General features: G+C 42.7%; 1 protein-coding gene across 4 annotated transcripts in view; it reads right to left on the bottom strand.

The window, feature by feature from the left end:
- The window catches only part of PCDH7 (protocadherin 7), a 268,645-nt gene extending 249,797 nt beyond the window's left edge, over positions 1-18,848 (bottom strand). For 2 of the 4 annotated variants that reach the window (XM_051789930.1, XM_051789931.1), the window contains exon 1: positions 14,051-18,847. In XM_051789930.1, the coding sequence (XP_051645890.1) occupies positions 14,051-17,218 (3,168 nt within the window). In that variant the 5' untranslated portion in view covers positions 17,219-18,847. Of the gene's footprint in view, positions 1-14,050 lie in introns of all 4 variants that reach the window. The other 2 variants (XM_051789933.1, XM_051789929.1) reach the window with 2 other exon arrangements.
- Positions 18,849-21,968: the final 3,120 nt, after the last annotated feature.

Here is a 21,968-nt window from a genome sequence, read left to right as displayed (position 1 = left end):
TTTTCATGCTTAAAAAAAAAATCAAAACTGGAAAGAAGAGATTTTGGGAGCAATTGTTTCCATCACAAGTTCTCTTTGTTTTAGTCCTTTATGTCTTTGTAGTAGTTATCTAGTTTATGCTTCATGTAAGAGTTCCTTCAAAATCATTCCAAATATAAGCATAGAAAAAATAAGAAGGCATTCCTAAAAGCATAGAAAGATGAAGTTTTCCCATCTATATGACTCAGTGTCCTATCACTGCTTTTGATAAAAATGAAGAGGAAGGTAGAGAGCATTAGTTTTACTGAACAAAGTTATTCCCAAATATTTTTTAATTAATTAATGAAAGACTTTGTCAGAATCTAGAGTGTTGAATGACTAAAAAATAACTCTTCTTTCTGAGTTACAAAGAAAATTCTAGGGACTAAAAAAAGGAAGAAAAATGAAAAACAGAGAACTCTAACCCTTCTCCTTTTCTATGAGAAAAGTTCTATTTAAATGCTAGGCCTTTCTTTTGGCAGAGAAATGAAATACCTACAGTTTTACACTACAGGAAAAAAAAATCTGGATTTCCGTTTCTCATGAAATCTTTCCTTTTCCTCCTCCAGATTACAGGTTTAAAGATGGGACAAAATATGCCTCTTGGATCTGCAACTCTTTCTTATTAATCTTGGGATGAACTATAAACTGTTGATTGTAACCTATAACACCTGCCTTGTAAATAATCAAACTGTCCTCTCTATATGTTTTATAGAAGTTTGAGGTGAATAATATGTCAAAAATAGAACAGACAGTAAAATGTTTTCTTCAGAGATTCAAGGACTCTGAGACATGCCCTTGGTCCAGATTAGCATGGCTTTGATGATGTTCTGAAAATGTGAAAAAAATTACCAGCTCAGTGAGGATTTCAGAAAAGCTGAAGATGAATTCCCTACAATGATAAAGATTAAAAAAAATGAAGTACTAACATTTCTAGACATGTTCTTACTCAATTGCTTCCTTTATTCAGGACCTTCTACCTTATAACACAGAATTTCTTTTCACTGTTATTGCTGTAAAATTTGAGCATAAATACTACAGATTCCGCATTCGTATTCTTTGTGTTCTGCTGTCTCACAGTACAAAATTTCAGAATAATGCCTAATTATTACTGAAATTCCTATTTCTACCCATAAGCCAAAAATGTGGTTTCTGATTTGAAACATTCCCACCACACTGTGAATGTTGCAATCTCAAAATGGAAGACATGATGGAGATGGGGAGTTAGCGAGTATACTTTTAAGCAAACTTGTAATTTAGACTTCAAGTGCTAAGGTGGCTTTAAAAATGTTTTAGAGTATTCATGAAAGCCTGAAGAGTCCTTGTGACTTTTACCAATGACAAACATGCTATAGTATTTTCTGACCTTTTGTAAAGGACCCTTCTTTATGTGAATACATGTTGTATGTTCAATAGCATTCTGTGCATAAACTCCTAGATGTACTCCCTCAATGTACACCTTGAGAAATTCACTAACATTGACAAGAGTTATACACTTGATTACACACAAAGAAATCTTCTCAAACATACTCATATTAGTATTAAATTACTACTAAAGATCCTTAGCAGTAATAAAAAAATGTTCAATATTTTTATTTTCAGTAAAGGCAAGATGCATTTCATGACTTCAGGTTTAGGGGCATTTTCTGACCATCTCTTACACTGAATTTATCAAGCTTACAGTGACAAATGCATGTTGTCATAATCCTTCACTGTCACTGTGTACTGCTGCCCTAACAGCATCCACTCTTGTAAAACAGAACTGCAATCAAAAAGTTCAGAATTAATAGCTGTGAAGTCTCAAGCACTCATAAGCATGTGTTTTTATCACTTCCATGCTCTGCAGATCAGGTACTCTTGTTATTTATTTTTTGTGACAGTGAACAATTCCCACTTGCTTTAGAGAAAAAGTGAAGAGCTGTTTGCATAACTAGCAAGGTGAAAAAACAGATTTGAAACTGTTGGAATCATTTCACAAGAACAATGCACACAGCCCAGAAGATAGTTTCCTTCCAGAACGCTACAATGTGCTGACTACAGTATGTGCTATCTACTCTCTATGTATCCTTTGTTTAAAAGCAGCTTTTACAGTATGTTCTGCATTTGTGAAGTGCCTGAAATGATGGAGTCTTGGTACAGAACTGGAGTACTGTGTACTCCAGTAGTCACCCTCATCAGCTTCACACTGGGAAAATGGAAATATTTATAAAGTCTTAATGAAGTAATCTGCATATATACTGTATATGGGGAGTACTTGGTTTGCAATTGATCCAGAGAAGACTCTGGCACCTGCACCCCTAACAGCCCCCACACCACCAAGAGAGAGTGAAGCAGTACTTCATGCTGCAGTTTGTCAGACAAGTTCCTCACCCCTCTGAGATAAGCAGTAGAATATGTAATATCATATGTAAATATTTAAGTATCAACAGTACTTCATCTTTAAAAGAAGCAACTGTTTTAAGAGGAGAAGCTAAAGGAAAAAGCACGGCTATAATGTTTTTCTTGAGATTTTTCTTTTCTACATTTCTTTTCAGAAATGAAACATGGAGATAGTATCTCCAAACAGTATACATTTCCAATTAAAAAGGAAAGATTAAATATAGTAACTGTAACAGTATTACAAAATGTCTCCATCTGCTGTAATATTAACATACAGGAAAATCTATCATAGATCAGGACAGCAAGTAAGATTTGCCTGTGGGCAGTACTATTATCAGCACACAATTAGTTGCAGATTGGAGACACCAGCCTTAGATCTGTTCTCAGCCCAGTAATCTGTTTCCTAGCTGATTGAAAACCAACGGCTCTTGATGAAATGCTATTTATTTAGCTGCAGACAATTTGATTAAATGTAAGGGTAATAATAACAAAACTAGTAATACCCAACAGAACATGAAATGTTGTAGGTCACATTTTAATTGAGACATTTTAGTGAAGAATATGAAATTATGAAATGAAACAGGATATGTTACATGAGCAGCTTTTATGGCAAAGTCATTTTCTCTAGTTAAAAAAAAAAAATAACCCACATTGTGAATGATAAAAGGAAGTCTTTTCTACTGTCAATTACTATAAACCCATCACAAAGTATGAATACTTAGTCCTTAATGCTAAGTCTTTCAAATCCTTGGACTTATTTAATTTATTTTTTTCTTTGATAACAGATGGATTTTCTTTTATCCTAAGTAATTTGTATCAATAGTAGATCGTGAAGTCTTATAAATACATAAAGCCTTTTAGAAACATTTGGTAAAGTGATGCTTTAGCCAGCCCTTTCATATTTCTGTAACATTAATTCTCCAGGAAGTTTACCATATAATTTAAAGAGTTCAGTCAATTTATATATTTAATTAAGAGCTAATATAGAAAAAAATACATAAATTTAGCATTCAAGGTTCCTAGAAAGGTGCACTAATATCTTCATTAGGAAGTCCAAGTTGAATTTTCAATTAATTCAGTAGTGTCCTAAGGGTCAATTGAATAAAACATCCCCCATCTCCTTGAATTTGAGACCATAAGTGATAAAACATTTTGCAGTATAATGAAACCAAACTCTTTTTCATTTATTCTGCATAATTTCACACTGTTGCTTATTTTTTCATCTGCACAAAAGAACAAACACAAGGATCCAGAATACTAGCAGCATTTTGTAAATAATTATTTAAAGAACTGGTGCTGCACAAAAAGGAACAAACTACATAAGTGTCCTGTGATATATGTAAAACATAGGATGGCAAAGGCAAATCCCTTTTGCAAATGCTTACACAAGTTTCCTTCACATCTAAACTAAAGCTCTCTTGTGTTGTTTTTTGTGGGTTTTTTTAATTCATGTAAAAAAGCACAGAAAAACACTGCATGCAACAATTATTTTAGTAACATACAATCCCATATATGGACCTGGAGAATTTAAACAGAATGAATTACTGTGCTGCACAAAGCTATAGTGGTTTCATGTCTGCTCAAGGGAGCTGCCAGTGTCAGGTCTGAACCTACTGAGTTAACCCACCCATCACATAAACCCACGTGCTGGTGAAAAACCTACTGCAACTCAGCAGGTCTCTGTCAACCTATAAGGTACTACTCACATCTGCACTGTAGTTAGATATTTCAGATATGTTTTGCTATTCTATTTTGTATGTATATAATAATAAATCGGGTAAAACACATGATCCAGACAATGTGTTGCAATTCCTAGGAAAAACTCTCATAGTTGAAAGCCTCTATGAAAGCAGGTACTGCTCTGTTTCACCCCCATTGCTGTCACTTTTACTCACACGAATTAACACCTGCTCTAGAAATAGCTGAATTTTATTCATATTCAGAAAAATTCCATTAAAATAAAATGGTCAATTCAGGCCTTTAAATTGCAGGAAGCAAAAACCTTAAAACCAGTATATAGTCAGAGGAGCCTTCTGAGTGAATTTTCCAAATCTGTGTGACAGATCTTACCCCAGATCTGGGCTAAGGTTCAGAGGCTGAGTATGTAGTGCACTGTTAAGTAGAGATTTCTAGTTTCCAGTGAAATAATTCCTTCTGTAAAAGAACTCACGATGTTACTGGAAAAATAAATATTTCTCTCTCAAGGAAATCAATTACTGTCCTTCTGTAAACTTGTACTGCAACTGGAATATAATTACATGCTCATTGAAAATAGCATTTTTCTAATTCAACAGAATGATGGATATCCTCTGCATGGCACACGTTATGCCATTATAACCAATTTGGAATACATGGATGGAGATAAGGCAACTGATTCACTGTTTCATTACTCATAAATTTTATAACAGTGTAACATCCCTTAGAGCAGGTGTGACATAATGAGATCAAATGTATGTTGAAACCAGCAGACATAAAAGTTGTGACTGATAAAGGTGAGAAAATAAAGACTTAAAATATCACTGTGAAAACATTGGGACCAGGTGAACTAACTAATGCTTTAGTTTGCTGTTGGTTTATTATCTATATTTCCATTATCTTTCATCTTTAGAAAGACTGAAAACTACAGAAGTATTTTCTCTTGTTAAATATAGTGTTTAAAATAGAACTTGCAATAAACTAAACAGATTTTCCTAAGCAAATGGTCAGATTTCACCTGAAAGGCAAAGTTTTGTGTTATAAAGTTGATAGGAGTTTCCAGGCCAAGTCTTTCTCATAAATATACCTACAAGCAGTAACACACAGCTCCGTGAATAAACACCGTGACCTATCGCGTAACCGAATAAAGGTAGCTTGACATATATACTCTTGCTGTACCATTAGTTTAAGAACGTGTTCAGTAATAAAATCTTATTTTTTTCAAATGTCGTTAAAGTCACATCATTCCCAGACCCTTTTACAAAAATAATTTTACATTTTGATGTAATACATGATGAAAACCTATTTTGCAAATTATACATATATACATGCTGATAACTTAAATGCAGGGGATTTGATGTATAACATCCAAATGGATATACTGGTTTCTCTATCTATATTTTGTTTAAATATGAAGTAGTTTCTGAATATTATAACACCTGATACAATTTACCACAATTAACATTAGTTAAATTTGATTGACTTTTGTGGAACTAACTATAATTTCATCTAAAATGAGACAAAAATCAGCCTGAGGGGTCTGAAGATGAATGGAAGCTCAGTTAAGCTAATTGTTGTCAGTATTGTGTCTGTAAGACCAGAAAGAGTTTGTGTCAATTAAAAAATAGTTTGTTAACCTAACATCAGGATATATGTGAACATGTATCTGCACACACACATTCTATTAAAACGCATATGTATGGCACACACACATTTGGAAATTGTGCTTATGTTCTCACAGGAAAAATAATTTTGAAGCCTGCCAAAATGCGCTACATGCAGAGTACTTAATTTAGTTTCAATTATTGTTCCTTTAAGTACACCAAAGGATTTAGTGATTGCTTTTTTGTTTGGCCTTGAGCTGGAGCTACAGAAGAGTGTCCCAAAAGACACTCAGGTCTTGCGTCATATGCCCTGTCTGTGCAGCTCTGTGCAGATAGCTAAGAAACTTCAGGTATCTAAATTGACATTAGGATGAGCATGTTTAGACAGCTGAATCACAACCAGAATGCCAAGACAGTCTCCATAATTTCCTTTGGTTCATTTTTCCAGCATAACACTGAACTCAGAAACACAGTTCTACACCAAACTGTATTTCTGTAAAAACACTCTCCTGATAAAGGATCTTTTCACCAAGGATGAGTCTTTAGGCTGCATTAAAGAAGTTCTGCCTCTCAAGATGTGGTATCCAAAGGAAGTAGGGGCTACTTCTCATATTTTACACTGCTCCAGGGCTGAAAAGTCCTTGACATTTATTCATGGATAAGTAGAATAAATTATGGCAGCCCCTCCCGTTACTCTCTGACAACTGCTACCACAGAGAAAACATTTGGCACATAACACAGAATACACTTCCTGGCCACAACCCCAGTCAGGAACCTGATTTTCACAGAGTATATGGCAGACTCTCCATAATTATCACGTGAGTGTGTAATGCAGGAATAATTATCCTGTTAGGTGGCAGGTATTTTGTTACTTACAAGGTGGTACCATAAAGGATATGAATCAGACATGACTGCAAGATAAAACAGTCTCTATTTTTGGCAGATGGAATCAGTATTTCTGTATTCTAGCTCTAAAACATATTCTTTGAGTGATTTTCAGTACATCAGATAGTACCTACATTCTGTACCTAGTCTTAAAAAATTGACTTTACATTATCTATAATTATCTGCAGATAATAAAAGAGTCTATATCAAAACTTTGCTAAATGCTACTTTTATTGCTTTCTAATACTGCAAGAATGCCACTTGCAACCACACATTCCTTTCATTCAAGAATTACAAACTCAGACGTTAGGTTGTTTGATTCAGAACATCAAATCTGTAACAAAATCTCATCTGACAGAAAAATGTTTGCCTTTAAAAAATGTACCTGCTCCAGTCAGTAGTCAATAAAGCAAATTAAGTTTTGAAAGACAAAGATAATGCTTTTCTTCAGTTTCTAAGAATTGTGCCATTTGTGATTCACTCTGAGTAAAACTGAATTGTACTTTTGGGGCTATCCTGCAGCATCTTACAAACTAATGACTGCAAAATAGCTGCATTACCTAAATGAGAGGATTTCTTGACTGACATAAACAATAAAAAAAAAAGAAAGTACATCACTTTTATTTACCTTTCAGTTTTAGATGAGGACAGCACATTGTTTCTGTTCAAACTTGTAAAATCCAAAACTTACACTAAAGTTTTTCCATCTTCTCCTTCCACAAAAAATAATAATAAAGTGGTTCCTCCACTTCTGTTCATATATGCTATATATGCAGCTGATTCCCTAATTTTTAATACATTCAGAAGTTGTTCTTAATTGTGATTGTAGACCTCTTCAGCGAAAATGGCTACACAAGAGTGAGCAAATGACTCATGTTAAGCACAGTTCCACACAGTTGGATAACTTCACTGTGTGTCACTGACATAATTCAGGAACTTGACTAACTGGTATTTCAGTATAACCACATTTGGAGATTTTGACCTGTGTTTGTGGCCTGCTCTCAGTTAAATATTTATAGAGGAAATTGTATTAAAATAAGAAATAAAAAACTTTTAAAACCTCCTATGCATTATTCTGTTCTTCTAAATCACATTTTAGATGCCCCAGCTAACCTTAGTTACTCTTGCATTAGCGTGATATTTTGTCATCCACAACAGCAAAATAAAAGTGACCTTGGGAAGCCTCTGTTTCCTGAAGTATATGGCAGACAGTATATCAGTCCTAGCTTGAAATATACTTATATGAATGCCAGATTTTTCTCTTACAAATTTGATTAAAAAATAAAATAATGAAAAATAACAATAATAAAAGCTTTATTTTGATCCTTGATAGTAGTTTTTGGTCTACTGTTGTCCTTTCAATTATTGATTACAATGAATGTATAGTATATGCTACAAAGTCCAAAATCTGATAACAGATAGACGAAAAATCTACTCTTCCAGGAAAGAAAAATCCAGGAAGAAAAATACAAAAATACTATCCCCTCTGCACACAGTGAGATAAACACAGCTAAAAAGGTAATAAATTTTTAAAAATGGAGAAATGTAGAACATAAATGACATGGAACATATTATATGTGGCCTAAGACTGAAAAAAGGGAAAATATCTTGCAGCTTTAACAGTTTATGTTGAAAGCAGACTTAGAAGACCAGCCTGCTAGGTACTGTACTGTACTTGCTCATATGCCTGCATCAGTATTTCCTATACATATATAGTCAAAGAAAATTATGTTAATCCTGTTAAGATTAGTAATTAAATACTAAAATGTTCAGCAAAGAGTTCATAGAGAAGAGTTCACAGTGTACGTCAAGGATTTAATTGACTTATAAGCATAATGCTAACTACTTCTGAAGTTTGTTGATTTTCTTTTATATTTTAATGCAAAACCAAATTTATTAGTTTTACATCTCAAAGTAGCCCAGCAGATCACTAACTACATAAACTTTCTAAAACTTTTGAAAGAAAATACTTAAAGGAAAATGCATCTGAAGCTGTGAGTATTTCTCAGAAACACAGTTGTACTGATGGTCAAATGAGCAAATAGTAGAAAACAAGGCAACTAAATATAAATTTGAAAAAGAAAAAAAAAAACAAACAAAAAAACAAGAGAGAGAGAAAGAGGAAGAATCACACTCAGAAATACATTGCTACAGCACAAAGACTGACACTGCAATAGTCAAACTTCTAACAGTCGTTATAACCCAGGTTCATAACAGTAGGTATAACGCCAGAGAGCTGTCGGAGTTGATAAATCAGATTCTATCCTTTTAAAGATGTTTCTTGCTACCCCTTGCTATAACAGTACTGTTCTTTACTTATTCAGAGCATGAATCCTCCTTTACTCAGATCCTGTCCCTTTTGGCTTTGTACATCTCCTGGGAGCACAGAATGATTCAGTGGTAACTGAGTCATTTGCACACTGTACAAGATGATTTTACTGGAGAGGAAAAAAATAAAAGCTGCACTTATCAGTGGAACACTTTGTGTTAAATAAAGATAATTAAAGCATCAACGATCCATCCATTTCATGTTTAATTAGCCCCTCTTTCATCATAATTTGTTACTGAAGGTCAAATGTGGGTCACTTTTAAAAACTAATTGCAAAATATTTAATATAATGCAAAATTAGAACAGAAAATTGAAAATACCTCTGTACACTTTTCACTAAAGAGTAAAGTCAAATGTATGAAAGAATTCACCAATGTAAATGTTTATACTTAATAACAATGTTCCCATTTTTTTACATTGCACTTATGAATTGTTATTATTATATTATACTGTAGGATATTTGCTTGTCTAAAAGTTGTGAAAAACTTCATTCTTTAGAGTTGCTCTGTGATTACAAAGATAAGCATCTGTGTACGTGTGTGTCTGTACATAAGCAAGAAGAAAGATGATGCTTTCCTGCATGGTTAAACTGATTGCCCCCTTAATGGATGAATTTTGGGTCCTGTCAAGGCTGCTGGGTATATGTGCATGTTTATGAGGAAATTGACCCATTTAGTTTATAGATACAATTCACACACATGATAACCAACTAGTCAAAATGCTTCTATATTGCAACAGACTAATTAATGTTTGAAATATTACAAAATAAATTAACTGGCTAGTATGCAAATAATTTTTTTTCAGAAATTAATTTCTACATATTTCACTTTCATGGAAATAAGACTTTACAGCAAATGCATCCAATTCTGATTAGTGTGTCAGCCCACTCTGGTATGATAAATATTTTTTTCTTCACTAAACAGTACACTTCCAATGAGAAAAGGCATTGGGATTTTTCATAAAGAATTACAGAATTGGCTAAGAAGCCAATACCCCAAGCAAAGAAATAATGCTGCTCAGAAATTCCTGTACTGATTCTGCTAATTCTACTGACAGGGACCAGCACCTCTTAAAAAAAATAACAAAGAAAAAAATGCCAGCAGCATAACTGCAGTGCTTTAAGGAGTCAATAATCACTGTTTAGTAGAGCAAGTAAAAAAGAAACCAAGGTAATGTGATGGCAAAAAATTATAAACATATAAACAGTACTTAAAATGCCTGTTGTTCGAACAGTGGTTGTTAACACGCTGATTTGTGATTAAAAGTTTCAGTGAAATAAACCTGATTAGATGCCACTATTTTGCACTGTAAGACAAAGTGGAGAGGGGAAAGCATATATTATAAAGACATATCTGTAACTAAATGACAAAATAAACAATTATTTACAATTAAAATCCATTATGAGAATTATGATTAAGTATGTAACTCTCCAAGCTGCTAAGTGACTCCCCTAAGGCCCTGAGCTTTCCTTATCTTTGGCTGTCTTTGCTGGAAGTTAGTAGTAACCAGGCTCCTCACAGGCAGCGTACAGCTTTAACTTTTGGCAAGTAATTAAGACCTGTGGAATACTAAGTGATTTAAAATTTGTTTGGCATTAAGTAGATATGTTAAAGCCTTAGTGAAAAGGAGAGAATTGATAAGTGAGAGGCTAAAAGAATATTTCAGAGTAATACTACGTTAAATAAGACAAGAATAGGAGTTACATTTGTGAAAGTTCTCTTAAAAAAAGGTGACAGTGAAATGTCAGAAGCCTACTGAATACAGAATTTAGTTTTTAACTTCATATAACACATGAGGTCAAGAAGGAGGAGAGTTACAAATTGTTTGCAGTTTTCGCCACTGGAGTTCTCTTATACAATACTGTATCAAACAAGATATATTTGGGAACTCACATAAGAATTCAATTCGTCAACTTAAAAAGGAAGTATCAAATAATCAGAATGAAAACAACTTGCATTCGCTGGGGCACACCAGTCGGTCATGTAAGTAGAGACTTTTTTCCCAACTGCTCTACTGTAGGTATACAAAAGTATCAATTACCAATTCTAATTACACTAATGGGAAATTGGTATTGCTCTCATCTCCAATAACTTCGAGCAGGTACATTCTGCTGAGTTCACTTATTTGTTCTAAAATTTTATACACCTTCTAATGTCTCCTTCGAACAAAGGGAACTGACAGTGAGTAAATAAAGACAGTAAGAGATTTCAAGTAGTCTCCCTACCATGATGTCAATATGCCACTGGTTCTGTTTCACATGTACAAGAGAACTATGAAACAATCTGATATACACCACGTCAGAACCTGATATACACCACATCAGAACCTGATATACACATTTATTTGCATCTGCTTCACATTTCTCTCTGAACAATGTGCTGAACAAGAGCTCCATGTGGTTTGGGTGTTAAAAATCCTCATGTATTTTGCCTGCTAAATTAAGAAATACTGAACTGTCAGTGTTTAAGATGTGGAAAGGGTATATATTGTTTATGCAAGTCTTAATGTCCCCATTACAATACAAAAGCATGAACAAAACTATACAAATGTCACTCAGCAACAAGTTGGCAAGTACCCATAGGACAGTGGTAACAAAGGTTACCACTGATAGTCTCTCCCATAAAGTCCATTATTTAGCACTACCTTTATTGTTTTCTTGCACAATTTCCAACTTATGTGCATGTGTGCAAATATTTTCTACTTGTTTAAAAATAAACAGATAAGATATTAGAATACTGTCTATAAATTACTTGGGAAAACAAACCTTCATAACAGACTAAATATTTAGTACAAGAAAACCATCGACACTGAGAAATTGTTTTTGTAACAAACTACATAAGTAATGGAGCAACTCAGGGTGTACTTCTTTTAGTTTGATTGTTGCAAATAAAAGTGTAATAAAGCCATTTTCTTCTACAAAGAAGTTTTCTAATATTTTTTATATGAAAACATATTTTTGGAAAATGTTAAGTAATTCAAAACATTTCTGTAATAAAATATTAAATAAGTTTTTTTATCAAGCAAACCAGCAATTTGTAAGGTATATTCCTTTACCATACCTACACTTAGAATACAAGTCATTCTTTTACACTAAAAAGAAATTACACTTTAACAGATTATAATCCATATGTTTAGCTAAATTGCAGCAGCAAGAAATAAGCAGTATCTGATTAGCATATATTCCATTGCTCCTTTTCTTCCAGCGTTGGCTAAAATGGCATAATCTACTATGTGCTTAATAAGACTTAGGAGATGGAAGGTAACTTTCTTAGTACTTTATACTTTATACAGACTATTCTTAAACTGAAATTGTGATGTACTCTCTAGGAGAGAGTTAATGAAATGTATCACCCAGAAACTACTGTGTCAAGTGGTCTGTAAGTCTATATCAGTTGTAAAAGCACATACACAAAAGTGCTGGCAGATAGTACATCAATCACATTTTTTTGGTGACCTGAAAGACTGGAGGGACTCATACAATTATGTTATTTTACAATAACAATATTTTAAATGTTTCTGAGCAGAATGCAAATACTGGTGACACGTGATAAAACTTCAATTGTATTAAACTAGCAGACATTTCAAAGTATTAAAAAAAAGTCATCGTGTACCATATTTGCATGTTAATAAAGTGAACAGAAAGCATTTTTGTCAAACGAGTCAGAATTTCCCTGTTCCAGTCTCGGCTGTGTACTTACACGAATCAGCATTCATTTGCTCCTAGATTCTTGTGTAACATGCATTGTAGCTGAGGAAATGTTCAGAATATTATCTTATAAATAAGGATGTGATGGAAATCACTGTGTGAAGTTATCTCATTTCACTATCACCCAAAAAGTACTCCTCTAAAGAAAAGCAACCTCTGTTCAGGCTACATATGCGTCTTATAAAATAAACAGATGCTTTCACTTAGAAGCTTGATTCCCCTCTGAGCTATCCCTATTTTATTGTAAGAACTGTAAATCAGTCACTACCGTCACCAGTTTTAGGCTATCGGAGCTTCACTGAACCAATCCCCCCCAACGCAGCCGAGACCACAGCCAGTCACTTGTGGCACCCCCGAAGGCACCTCAGAGAGGTCTCACGGCAGTCACACCCTACAAACAGAGCTATGCGGGAGCTGGGCTGGCAAATGAGGGCCTCTCAGGTTGAATGAAATTTCGTATGATAGGCAAGAGGGGCATTAAAAAAAAAAAAACAAAACAAAAAAAACAAAAAAAAACAAACAAACCAATGAAAACATACTGGAGTTGCGATTCTAAACTCACTAACGCTTATGTGTATTCAGAGCAACTACTGAACTGAGTGCAGTCTGAGTGGTGTAAATTAGATCGCAGATAGGCTGTGTGGATTATTTAAGGATTTTGGTCCTAATGAAAGACCTGGTAATTACAGCCATTAACGCTTCAGCGCGTCGGCTGCAAATCCACTCTCACTCACAGCTTTAGGAAGCATCAGGCAGGCAGCAACCCCCTTTCCCTGAAACACCTGGCTGCTGAGGCGAAACTTTCCACCTCAGCCGGAGCCGACACGTCTCTGAGGCTGTGAAAGCATCTCGGCGGGGGAAGCGAAAGGACCGGCTGCTGAAGGCGGGGCCGGGGGGCGGGCGGGGGATGGCGGCTCCGCCCGGTGTGGGGGAGTCCTGATTCCCCACCCCCCTCAAACCGCCTGGTTTGGCCTCCGGGCGAGCAGCTAATAAAGGCATCTCGAGTTGCCTTACAGCTCGCTGTCGGCGGCTGGCGGCCAAGTCCCCGGCCCGTGCCCTGCCCCCGCGCCCGGCTGCCGCTGCACCTACGGCGGGGCAACCTGTCCCCCTTGGTGCGGCTACATGGACAGGCTGTTTGGCTGCCGGGTCTGAAGAGCGGAGGGAATGGTAAAAATAATAATGCTACTACTAATAATAAAAAACAATAAAGATAGCTGGCTGTCCTTCCTGCGTGCTGTGTGTTGCGCACCTGCCTGCCTAGGGGGAGGGGGCGGGGATACCAGACTGAACGGGTCATTGAACCTGACGGTGGTGTGTGCCTGTGCCAGTGTGGGAGGCGGGGGGGCGGCATCAGTCCCCGCTCCCTCACCCGCTCTGTGTGTGCGTGTGCGTGTCGGGGCCCCGCGGGGGGTGCGCAGGGCGCAGAGCTCTTACCTGCTTGCTGTACTTGCTGCTGGCCTGGCAGCTGTACTCGGAGCAGTGGTCCGAGCCGATGGAGATGTTGTCGCCGGCGCCCACGAAGGTGTTGGCTGGGGGCAGGTCCTGTACGGCCTGGTGCTTTTTGCCGGCGGTGGGAGACTGCGGGTGCAGCTGGACTGTGGGCAGCGGCGAGCTCGACTTGTAGTGCCTGGCCAGGTCGGGGCTGCCCGGGCCGCCATTGACGGAGCGGTATCGGCCCATACCAGGGCTGTCTGAGAGCTTCTCGTTGACGCTGTCGTAGCGCTGCCCGTTGGGCTTGGAAGCCTCAACAGTGACGATGCTGCTGTAGAGGGGCTGCTTGCCCTTCTTGCCTTTCTTGTCCTTCTTGGGCTTCTTGGCCTTGTCGTGCTGCTGTGGGGTGAAGAAATCCTCATGGTCCTTTTTGCCAGCCTCGTAGCCGTGCTTGCCCTTGGAGCGGCAGTAGCGGGCCATAACCACCACCAGGATGAGGAGGATGACAGTCATGATGCCGGCCACCACGCCAATGACTATGCTAAGCCGCTGCTTGCTCAGCTCATAGCTGGGGTCACCGGCGATGTCCTGGGCCAAGGGAGTGTGAAGGCTGCGGGCCACCTGGCTCTCCACCACGGTAGCATTGGACAGGCTCTCATTGACAAAGACGTGGAGTAGGGCAGTTGTGGACTGGGGAGGCTGCCCACTGTCATTCACCTGCACAACCAGGCGGTGCAGGCCGTAGTGCTTGGGGGCCAACTTGCCCACCAGTGACACCACACCACTGGCTGGGTCGATCTCAAAGAGTTTGAAGGGGTTACCCCCAACAATGCTGTAGTTGAGGTCAGCATTGAGACCAGTGTCAGCGTCGGTGGCAACCACTGTGGCCACCACAGTGCGCATGTTGCTGGAGGGTGGCAGCACAGTGTAGGAGCTGTTGCTGGGGAAGGTGACTGTGGGTGCATTGTCATTCTCATCCATCACAAAGAGGGACACGGTGGCAGTGGCAGAGCGTGGTGGCTCACCTCCATCCACTGCCTTTACCTTAAAGGTGTAGCTAGTCTGCTGTTCGCGGTCAAAAGAGACAGTGGAGAAAATGGTTCCAGTGTCATTCTCGATGGAGAAGATGCCAGCTGCCTGGTCGTGGTCACCAGGCTGGATGGAGAGGCTGAGCTCAGCGTTGCGGCCCTTATCAAAGTCCATTACAGTCACCATGCCTACAGGGCTGTTGGGCTGCAGGTTTTCCTTCACATAGAAGGTGAACACATCCTGCATGAAGCGCGGCTCATTGTCATTGCGGTCTGCCACCCGCACCACCACTGTGGTGGAGCCTTGTAGTGATGGCACCCCTTTGTCCCGGGCTGTCACCTGGAACTCGTAGGTGTCACGTTGCTCACGGTCCAACACCACCTGCACTGACACATCCCCAGAGTCAGGGTCGATGCTGAAGATGCTGCCTGGTGCCTCTGAGGATAGGGGTGAGGCCTCCAGTGAGTAGGTGATCTCAGCGTTCTTGCCGCTGTCTGCATCCGTGGCAACCACTGTGGCAACCCTCTCACCTGGTAAGTTGTTTTCCGGGAAGGAGACCTCCAACACGGCCTGGCTGAACACAGGAGGGTTGTCATTAGTGTCCCCAACCCGCACCAGCAGGGAATTGTTGCTGGACAAGCTGGGGCTGCCAGAGTCCACAGCTACAATCACCACGTTGTAGTCACGGACAGCTTCATAATCCAGAGGGGCTGAGGTGTGGAGGAAATACTTGCGCTTGTTCTGTGGCTCCCCTTCACCCTCGCTGGCCGGCTTGAGCTGGAAGGGCACATCACCTACCACAGTGCAGGTCACCACGCCATTTTCACCTTGGTCCCGGTCTGACACCTGCACCAGGGCGATGGGGGTGTCCACCAGCACGTCCTCAGCCACACTAGCCACCCCGTCCCGGAGCGGAATGCGCCCAATTTTCCGGATGTCGATGGTGGGCACGTTGTCATTCTCATCCCGGATATTCAGCACGACCGTGGCCTTGTCTGTCTTGGGGGGCTGGCCCCGGTCTCGGGCCATGACAGTGAAGCGAAGCTGATTCACTTCCTCCCGGTCGATGCGGTGCAAGACACTGAGCCAGCCCGAGTTCTCGTCCAGCCGCAGTAGACGCCTGACAGACTCTGTGGCCGCCCCAAAGACATACTCGATCTGTCCATTCACCCCCACGTCCAGGTCGGTGGCTCGCAGCTGCAGGATCGGGGTCCCGGGGCTGCTGTTCTCCGCCAGATCCGCCTCATAGACGCTCTTCTCGAAGCGGGGGCTGTTGTCGTTCACGTCGGTGATCAGCACCCTCAGGATCGCCTGCGAGGACCGTGCCGGGTCGCCGCCATCCCGCACGCGGAGGCTGAGCTCGTAGGAGTCCCGCTGCTCCCGGTCCAGCGCCCCCTTGACGATCAGCTGTGGCTGCTTCTCCCCGTCCAGGGTGTCAGCCACCTGCAGCTCGAAGACGCTGCTGCGGGCCGCCGCCTCCGCCTCCTGCCGCCGCTTGCTGCCGCCGGGGTAGGGGGCGCTCTCGGGGACCGCCGCGGCCGAGATTCCCCCGCCGGCGCGGCGGCCGCTGTCCCCGCCGGGCTCCTGCAGAAGCTCGTAGCGCTCGATGCCGTTGCGGCCAAAGTCCCTGTCGGTGGCAGTGGGGAGCAGGTACAGGGTCCCCACGGGCCGGTTCTCCTCCACGGTGAGCGTGAGGACGGGGGAAGGGAAGGTGGGGGTGTTGTCGTTTATGTCCAGGATGATGACCCGGCCCTCGAAGAGGTCCACCCAGCTCTGCGACGGGCCGATGACCGACACCTCGAAGTCCAGGAAGCACTCGTTCTCGTCGAAGATCATCTGGCACTGCGGCAGCTTTTCGCGGTCGATGCGCCGCTCTGTGGTGCTCAGCTCCCCGGTTATGTTATCGATCTTGAGATAGTCGGAGCCCGACTCCAGGCTGAATGTCACCTCTCCGGAGCCCGTCACGATACCCAGGTCGGAAGCCACGTTGCCGATGCGAATGTCAGCGGGTCCCTCCTCGGCCAGCCGGTACTTCAGGAGCTGTTTAGCCGCTGCCAGGCTGACCCAGAGCGGCAGAGGCAGGAGGAGCAAGAAGCAGCAGCACCAATGTACAAAGCCAAGGAGGGTCCGCATCTTCCTCATCTTCCCTGCACTGAAACCCCCCGCCCTCCTCTCAGTCCCACCTGCCTCCCCAATAAACTCCCCTGATAAGCCAACAGAGCGGCTGAGCGTCCAGGTGATCAATTATAAAATCCTTTTATTCCTGGAAACTTATTGTCTCATGGCTGGTGCAATTGGTGGTCAAAACCCTGCTGCTGGCTCCTCTGCTGCCCTCCCTGCCTTCCAGTTGCGATATACTTACAGTTCACGGGACAGTGTATTTTGCTTTTTAAAGATTCATCTCGGTAGATAGGATGGGATTTTCCTTCTCCTCCCCCTTCTCCTCCTCCTCTCTGATTTTACTGTAATCACTTTGCAAGGTTTGCAATAAAAGCAGGAGCAGCACTGTACGATTCGAAGCCCCCCAGGTCGTCTTCTTCGACACTAGAGTTAACTACAATTCACACTCTCTCTCTCTTTTCTGTCTCCCTCTCTCTCCCTCTCTCTCTCTCAGCCGTTTACGACCAAGGCATTAGCTTTATTCTTCCCCCTCTCTGCACACACAGGGGAAAAAAAATGTGATTCGCTTTATTCAAAGGGCTTGTGTCGGGAAAACTCCAAATCCTCTTAGCAATGGGGAGTTCTTAGGGAAAAAAAAAGTAAAGAAAAAAATAAAAATCCCAATAATGTCGGTAGCTGCACAGCTGATAGGAGAAGAACCCCGAGTATTACAGAGCAGTCCACAGAATATCCCCTTTGGTTGGCAGAAAAGCACCCAAATCCATCTTCAGAGATCGCCTAAAATGTTCAGCTCTTTCTCCGGAGCGGATTTTTTTTAAGAACTCTGCGCAAGGTCATTAGTCACAAAGCAACGATACAGAAACTGCAGAAGCCGTTTGCCCAGAATTTGCAAGGCTGGAGATAAGAACATAGACACACAATAGTCCCAAGTTTGTTTTTGCATCCGCAGTTTGTGTGTGTGCCTTACCTGCATTTGCACTGCATGTGTTATAGCAATCTGGATCTGCAGCACTGAGAGCGATTCACAAATGAGATTGCAGTCTCTCTCCTCTTCCTTCCCGTCCCAATGCAGGTAACCAGATCTGAACTTGATCCTTTCAGTTCAAAGGTTAGCAACAAAACTATGTGTCCAAAGGCGATTATTGGTCGCTCGTAAATATACCCGGAGCGGAACAAGATGTAACTGGATCCCCCACGTGAATTAACACAGATTCTGAATTACATCCATATAAGCGGAATGGCAAAGGGGAGGGGAAAAGAGCCGCGACGCGATTAAAAAAAAAGAAAAAACAGAGTTCTATTTGCAAATAAAATTATATCAATCAGTTGTTTCCTGTGATCTGCACCGCCACAGTGGGTGAAATCTGCAATTGTGTATTCCCTCCTGTGTCTTTCAGAGAAGTGTGGATCAGGCGCTTTCACGGCTGAGCGGCTTGTGCTTTAAAATGTTGAATGGCAATTGAGAAGCTTCCCACTCGGAAGAAAAAAAAAAAAAAAAAAAGGGAAAAAAAAAGAAGAAGCGGTAAACCGGCAAGTTTGCCCAAAGTGGTGGGAGCTGCTGAAGCCTCTCTCGGTAGCTCTTCCCTGACGCTGCAGCAGCAGAGCCGCCTGCGCTACATACACACAGAAAGAGAGGGAGAGAGAGAAAGAGGGAGAGCAGAGAGAGAGAGAGCGAGAGTGAGAGAGGGAGGGAGAAAGGGAGGGAGGAGGAGGAGGGAGGACGAGTCAAGCGCTGCACTCCAGAAAGCTCAGTCTTACCCTGTGTCTCTGCTGCTGCTAGTGCTGCAAGTGGGATAGCTGCTCATCTCAAAACACCAGTTCAGTCCTCAAAACCGAACCTCATTTCACGCCCGAGTATTGCTTCTGTTGCCTTCTCAAACCTCTCTAGTGATTTTCTCCTACCCTTTCCCTCCCCACCTCCGCTGTAGCCTGTGAATCGAGCAACGATTTTTAAAGCAAATGTTTATTCGCCTTTCTTTTCTTCTGTTCTGCGTTTTGCGGAATCACGCTGGTAAGGAAAGTCGTTTCGCAGATTCCCACCTTCCCCTGTCGTGTCGGTGCTTTTGTGAAATAGCTGCAGTCACTGTAACTGCATAAAACTCCAGGGAGCGAGGGGGGCTGCCTTAGATCTCAGACTTTCGTCCTGTTTCCCAGTGCTGTTTGAGCCTCTCGGTTTTTGCAATTGTGTTCTTCCTATTACCATGATTTGAATGTGTCTTTTCAGCATGTTTGTGGGTTTCCTAGGAGAAAAAAAAAAAAAATCCCTCGGAGAAGATGATCAGGATGGGGGCGAGAGGGTTAGTAGAATAAACACATGTAAGAAGTAACAGATTTATTTCCGAACAGAGACTTGCTGCTTCGATGATAGCTAAAATGTAGCGTCACCTACCTGGGTAAGTGGGAAATAAACTTTAATGTTAAAGCTCTCTGCTCAACTTTGCTTATTCTGCCATCCCTAGTTCGCGTCTCCTTTTGACTTTGTGCCATTTAATCGCCTATGGCTTTTGTGTGCCCCCCTGCGCTTGATGATGCCTGGATCCTGTACGTGTCCTCTCCGCTCGGATCCCGGAGGGAAAAGGGAGACTCCAGGAGCAGGCGAACATAGGGCACCCAGTGGGAAGAACCGGCGTGTGCAGGGTGTCTGTCTATGTGTGCGGGGGTGTGCATGCGTGTGTGCCTGTGTGTGTGTGTCCGTGTGTGTGTGTCCGTGCGGGCGCGCAGCGAGGGGGAAGCAAGAATCCAGCTGCTCTTTCTCCCTCTGTGAACACATGTGGGAAAACAAGTTGTTGCGGGTTCTGTGTGTGCGTGTGTACATTCCTCTTTATGGGTGGCTGTTTTGAATAAAAATGCATGCAGACGAATGTAGTGAAATGCTTTTCTTTCATCGCGATGACATATTTGAGCGAAAAGCGGCCGTGTATGTTGAGGTGGTTCAAAGCAACGGTAACAGCGTGTCTTTGTCATTTGGGGCAGTGAGTGACTGTAAGAGGCAGGGAAGGTTGCCACCTCTTTCCTTGGGGAGTCCGGAGGTACAGAGGGGCAGAGCCGCGCAGCATGGAGTCGGCGATAGGGAGGGAGGGAGGGACTGCTCCCTTCTCCGGAGGGCTGCAGAGCTACTCCTCCGGCGTCTCCTCCGGCCCTGGCACCGGCCCCGGCCGCTATCCCTACCCTGCCAGAACAAGTAAACCCTCCCCCGCAGATGCTGGAGACACTCGGCTTTCTATCTGCAGCATCAGCGAGAAAGCCCAGCTCGGCGCAGGCTCAGTGCTCACCGCCGCAGTCCCGGACGGAGGAGGGGGGCTCGGGAACGCAGCGTCTTCGCAGCGGGTTAAGTAGGATTAATACCAAATCCCTATTATATTTGCCAAGCAACTTGAATTTATCAAAATTCCCCCTCGCTGTTCTGGAGCTCCGAGAGGAGGAAATTTTGCTTTCAGAGTAAGATCCAGGCATGCCAATACGTAGAAATACCAGCATACTGCATTACATTGGCTCCCTGCACTGGCAATACAATTGCGAGCCGCAGCTCCCGCTGTTCCCTTCCCTTTGTGTTTTTAAACACAGTCAGGAAACTTAATGTATTCGTCAGGGGAGGGGCGGGATGAGAGCGTTTTTAACCTCCCCGCCATAAACTTTAATCGGATTCCGGGCTGTTGCACGGCATGGACGCTCGCCTCTTGCTTGCGTGTCCTTCCCCGTTGTCTCCCATGTCTACTTTTACTACGGCCTGTTCTGCGAGAGCCTCTGTCAAGCGAATGAGTGATTTCTTTCTCTTGCCATGTGCAATCGCTCCCCCTTCCCTTCCTACCCTCGCTGGCCTCTCTTACACACACTATGCCTTTCACACGCGGTCTGCACCCCCAGCCCCCCCTCCCTTTCTTTCTTTTTTGTAGTGTCTTCACATGCAATCTCTCTCTGAATGTGCAATGTCTTTCCTGCTCGGGAGTGCTGCGTCCTTCACAGTGGATTGGTTCCTCTTTCGGAGCAGAGGTAACGGCCCCCCCTTTTCTATCATTCCCCCTTCCTCCCTCGCCTCCTCCTCTCCTCCCCCAGGGCAGGCGGCCGGCGTGGGAAATGGGCCCGACGTGCGCTGCATGGTGGATGGCCGCGCTGCTCCCGGTCCACGTGCCCCGGCTGCCGGGGGGAGGACGGGGCTGTGCTGGCTGTGTGTACCCCGCACCCCCCCGCAGCCCGCTCGTTCGTGCGGGGAGAGAGCGAAATCACCCTCGCCTCCGCTCTCCGCCTCCCCGGCACCGTAGACTCCCGGTCCCGCGGCCCGTGCGCCCACAGCTTCCCGGGTGTCTGTAGGAACAAACCCAGCTGTTTCAGGAGGAGGAGGTTTGTCCCTTTCGGGCAAATCTGTTGCGCAGTGTGACTCCCCCCCTCTTCCTGGCTGCCCCCCTTCCCGATGCACACAGACGCCCACACGCGCTCAGACGCGACACGGCATTTGTCCTCCTGATCGGGTGAGATCAAGTGGGAAGAGGGATCACAAATGTAATCGTCTGTAATAAATAAAATAGCCCGAGATGCTAGTGATATACAGAGGGGAAATAGGAGCTTGTGTCCTTAAAGGGAACATCTGATAAGGCCACCGAAGTGGCATCTTGCGTGTGGGAAGGAATCCGTCTTGCTGACAATCGCAGCCGGCTGTACGTGGGGAAATCCTAAAGCAGCCTGGGAGCTTCCTCGGCTCTTTACATCCCCCCAAGCTCGCGATACTCTGCAGCGGGGCTTTGTTGTCGTTGTTGTAGTTGTTGATTGGAAAGAC

The sequence above is a fragment of the Manacus candei genome, unplaced genomic scaffold (assembly GCF_025592945.1).
Source record: "Manacus candei isolate 608988 ecotype Guabito, Panama unplaced genomic scaffold, ASM2559294v1 h1tg000028l, whole genome shotgun sequence".
Lineage (NCBI taxonomy): Eukaryota > Metazoa > Chordata > Aves > Passeriformes > Pipridae > Manacus > Manacus candei.
The sequence above is the reverse complement of the archived record's forward strand: the minus strand, read 5'-3'. Positions and strand labels throughout refer to the sequence as shown.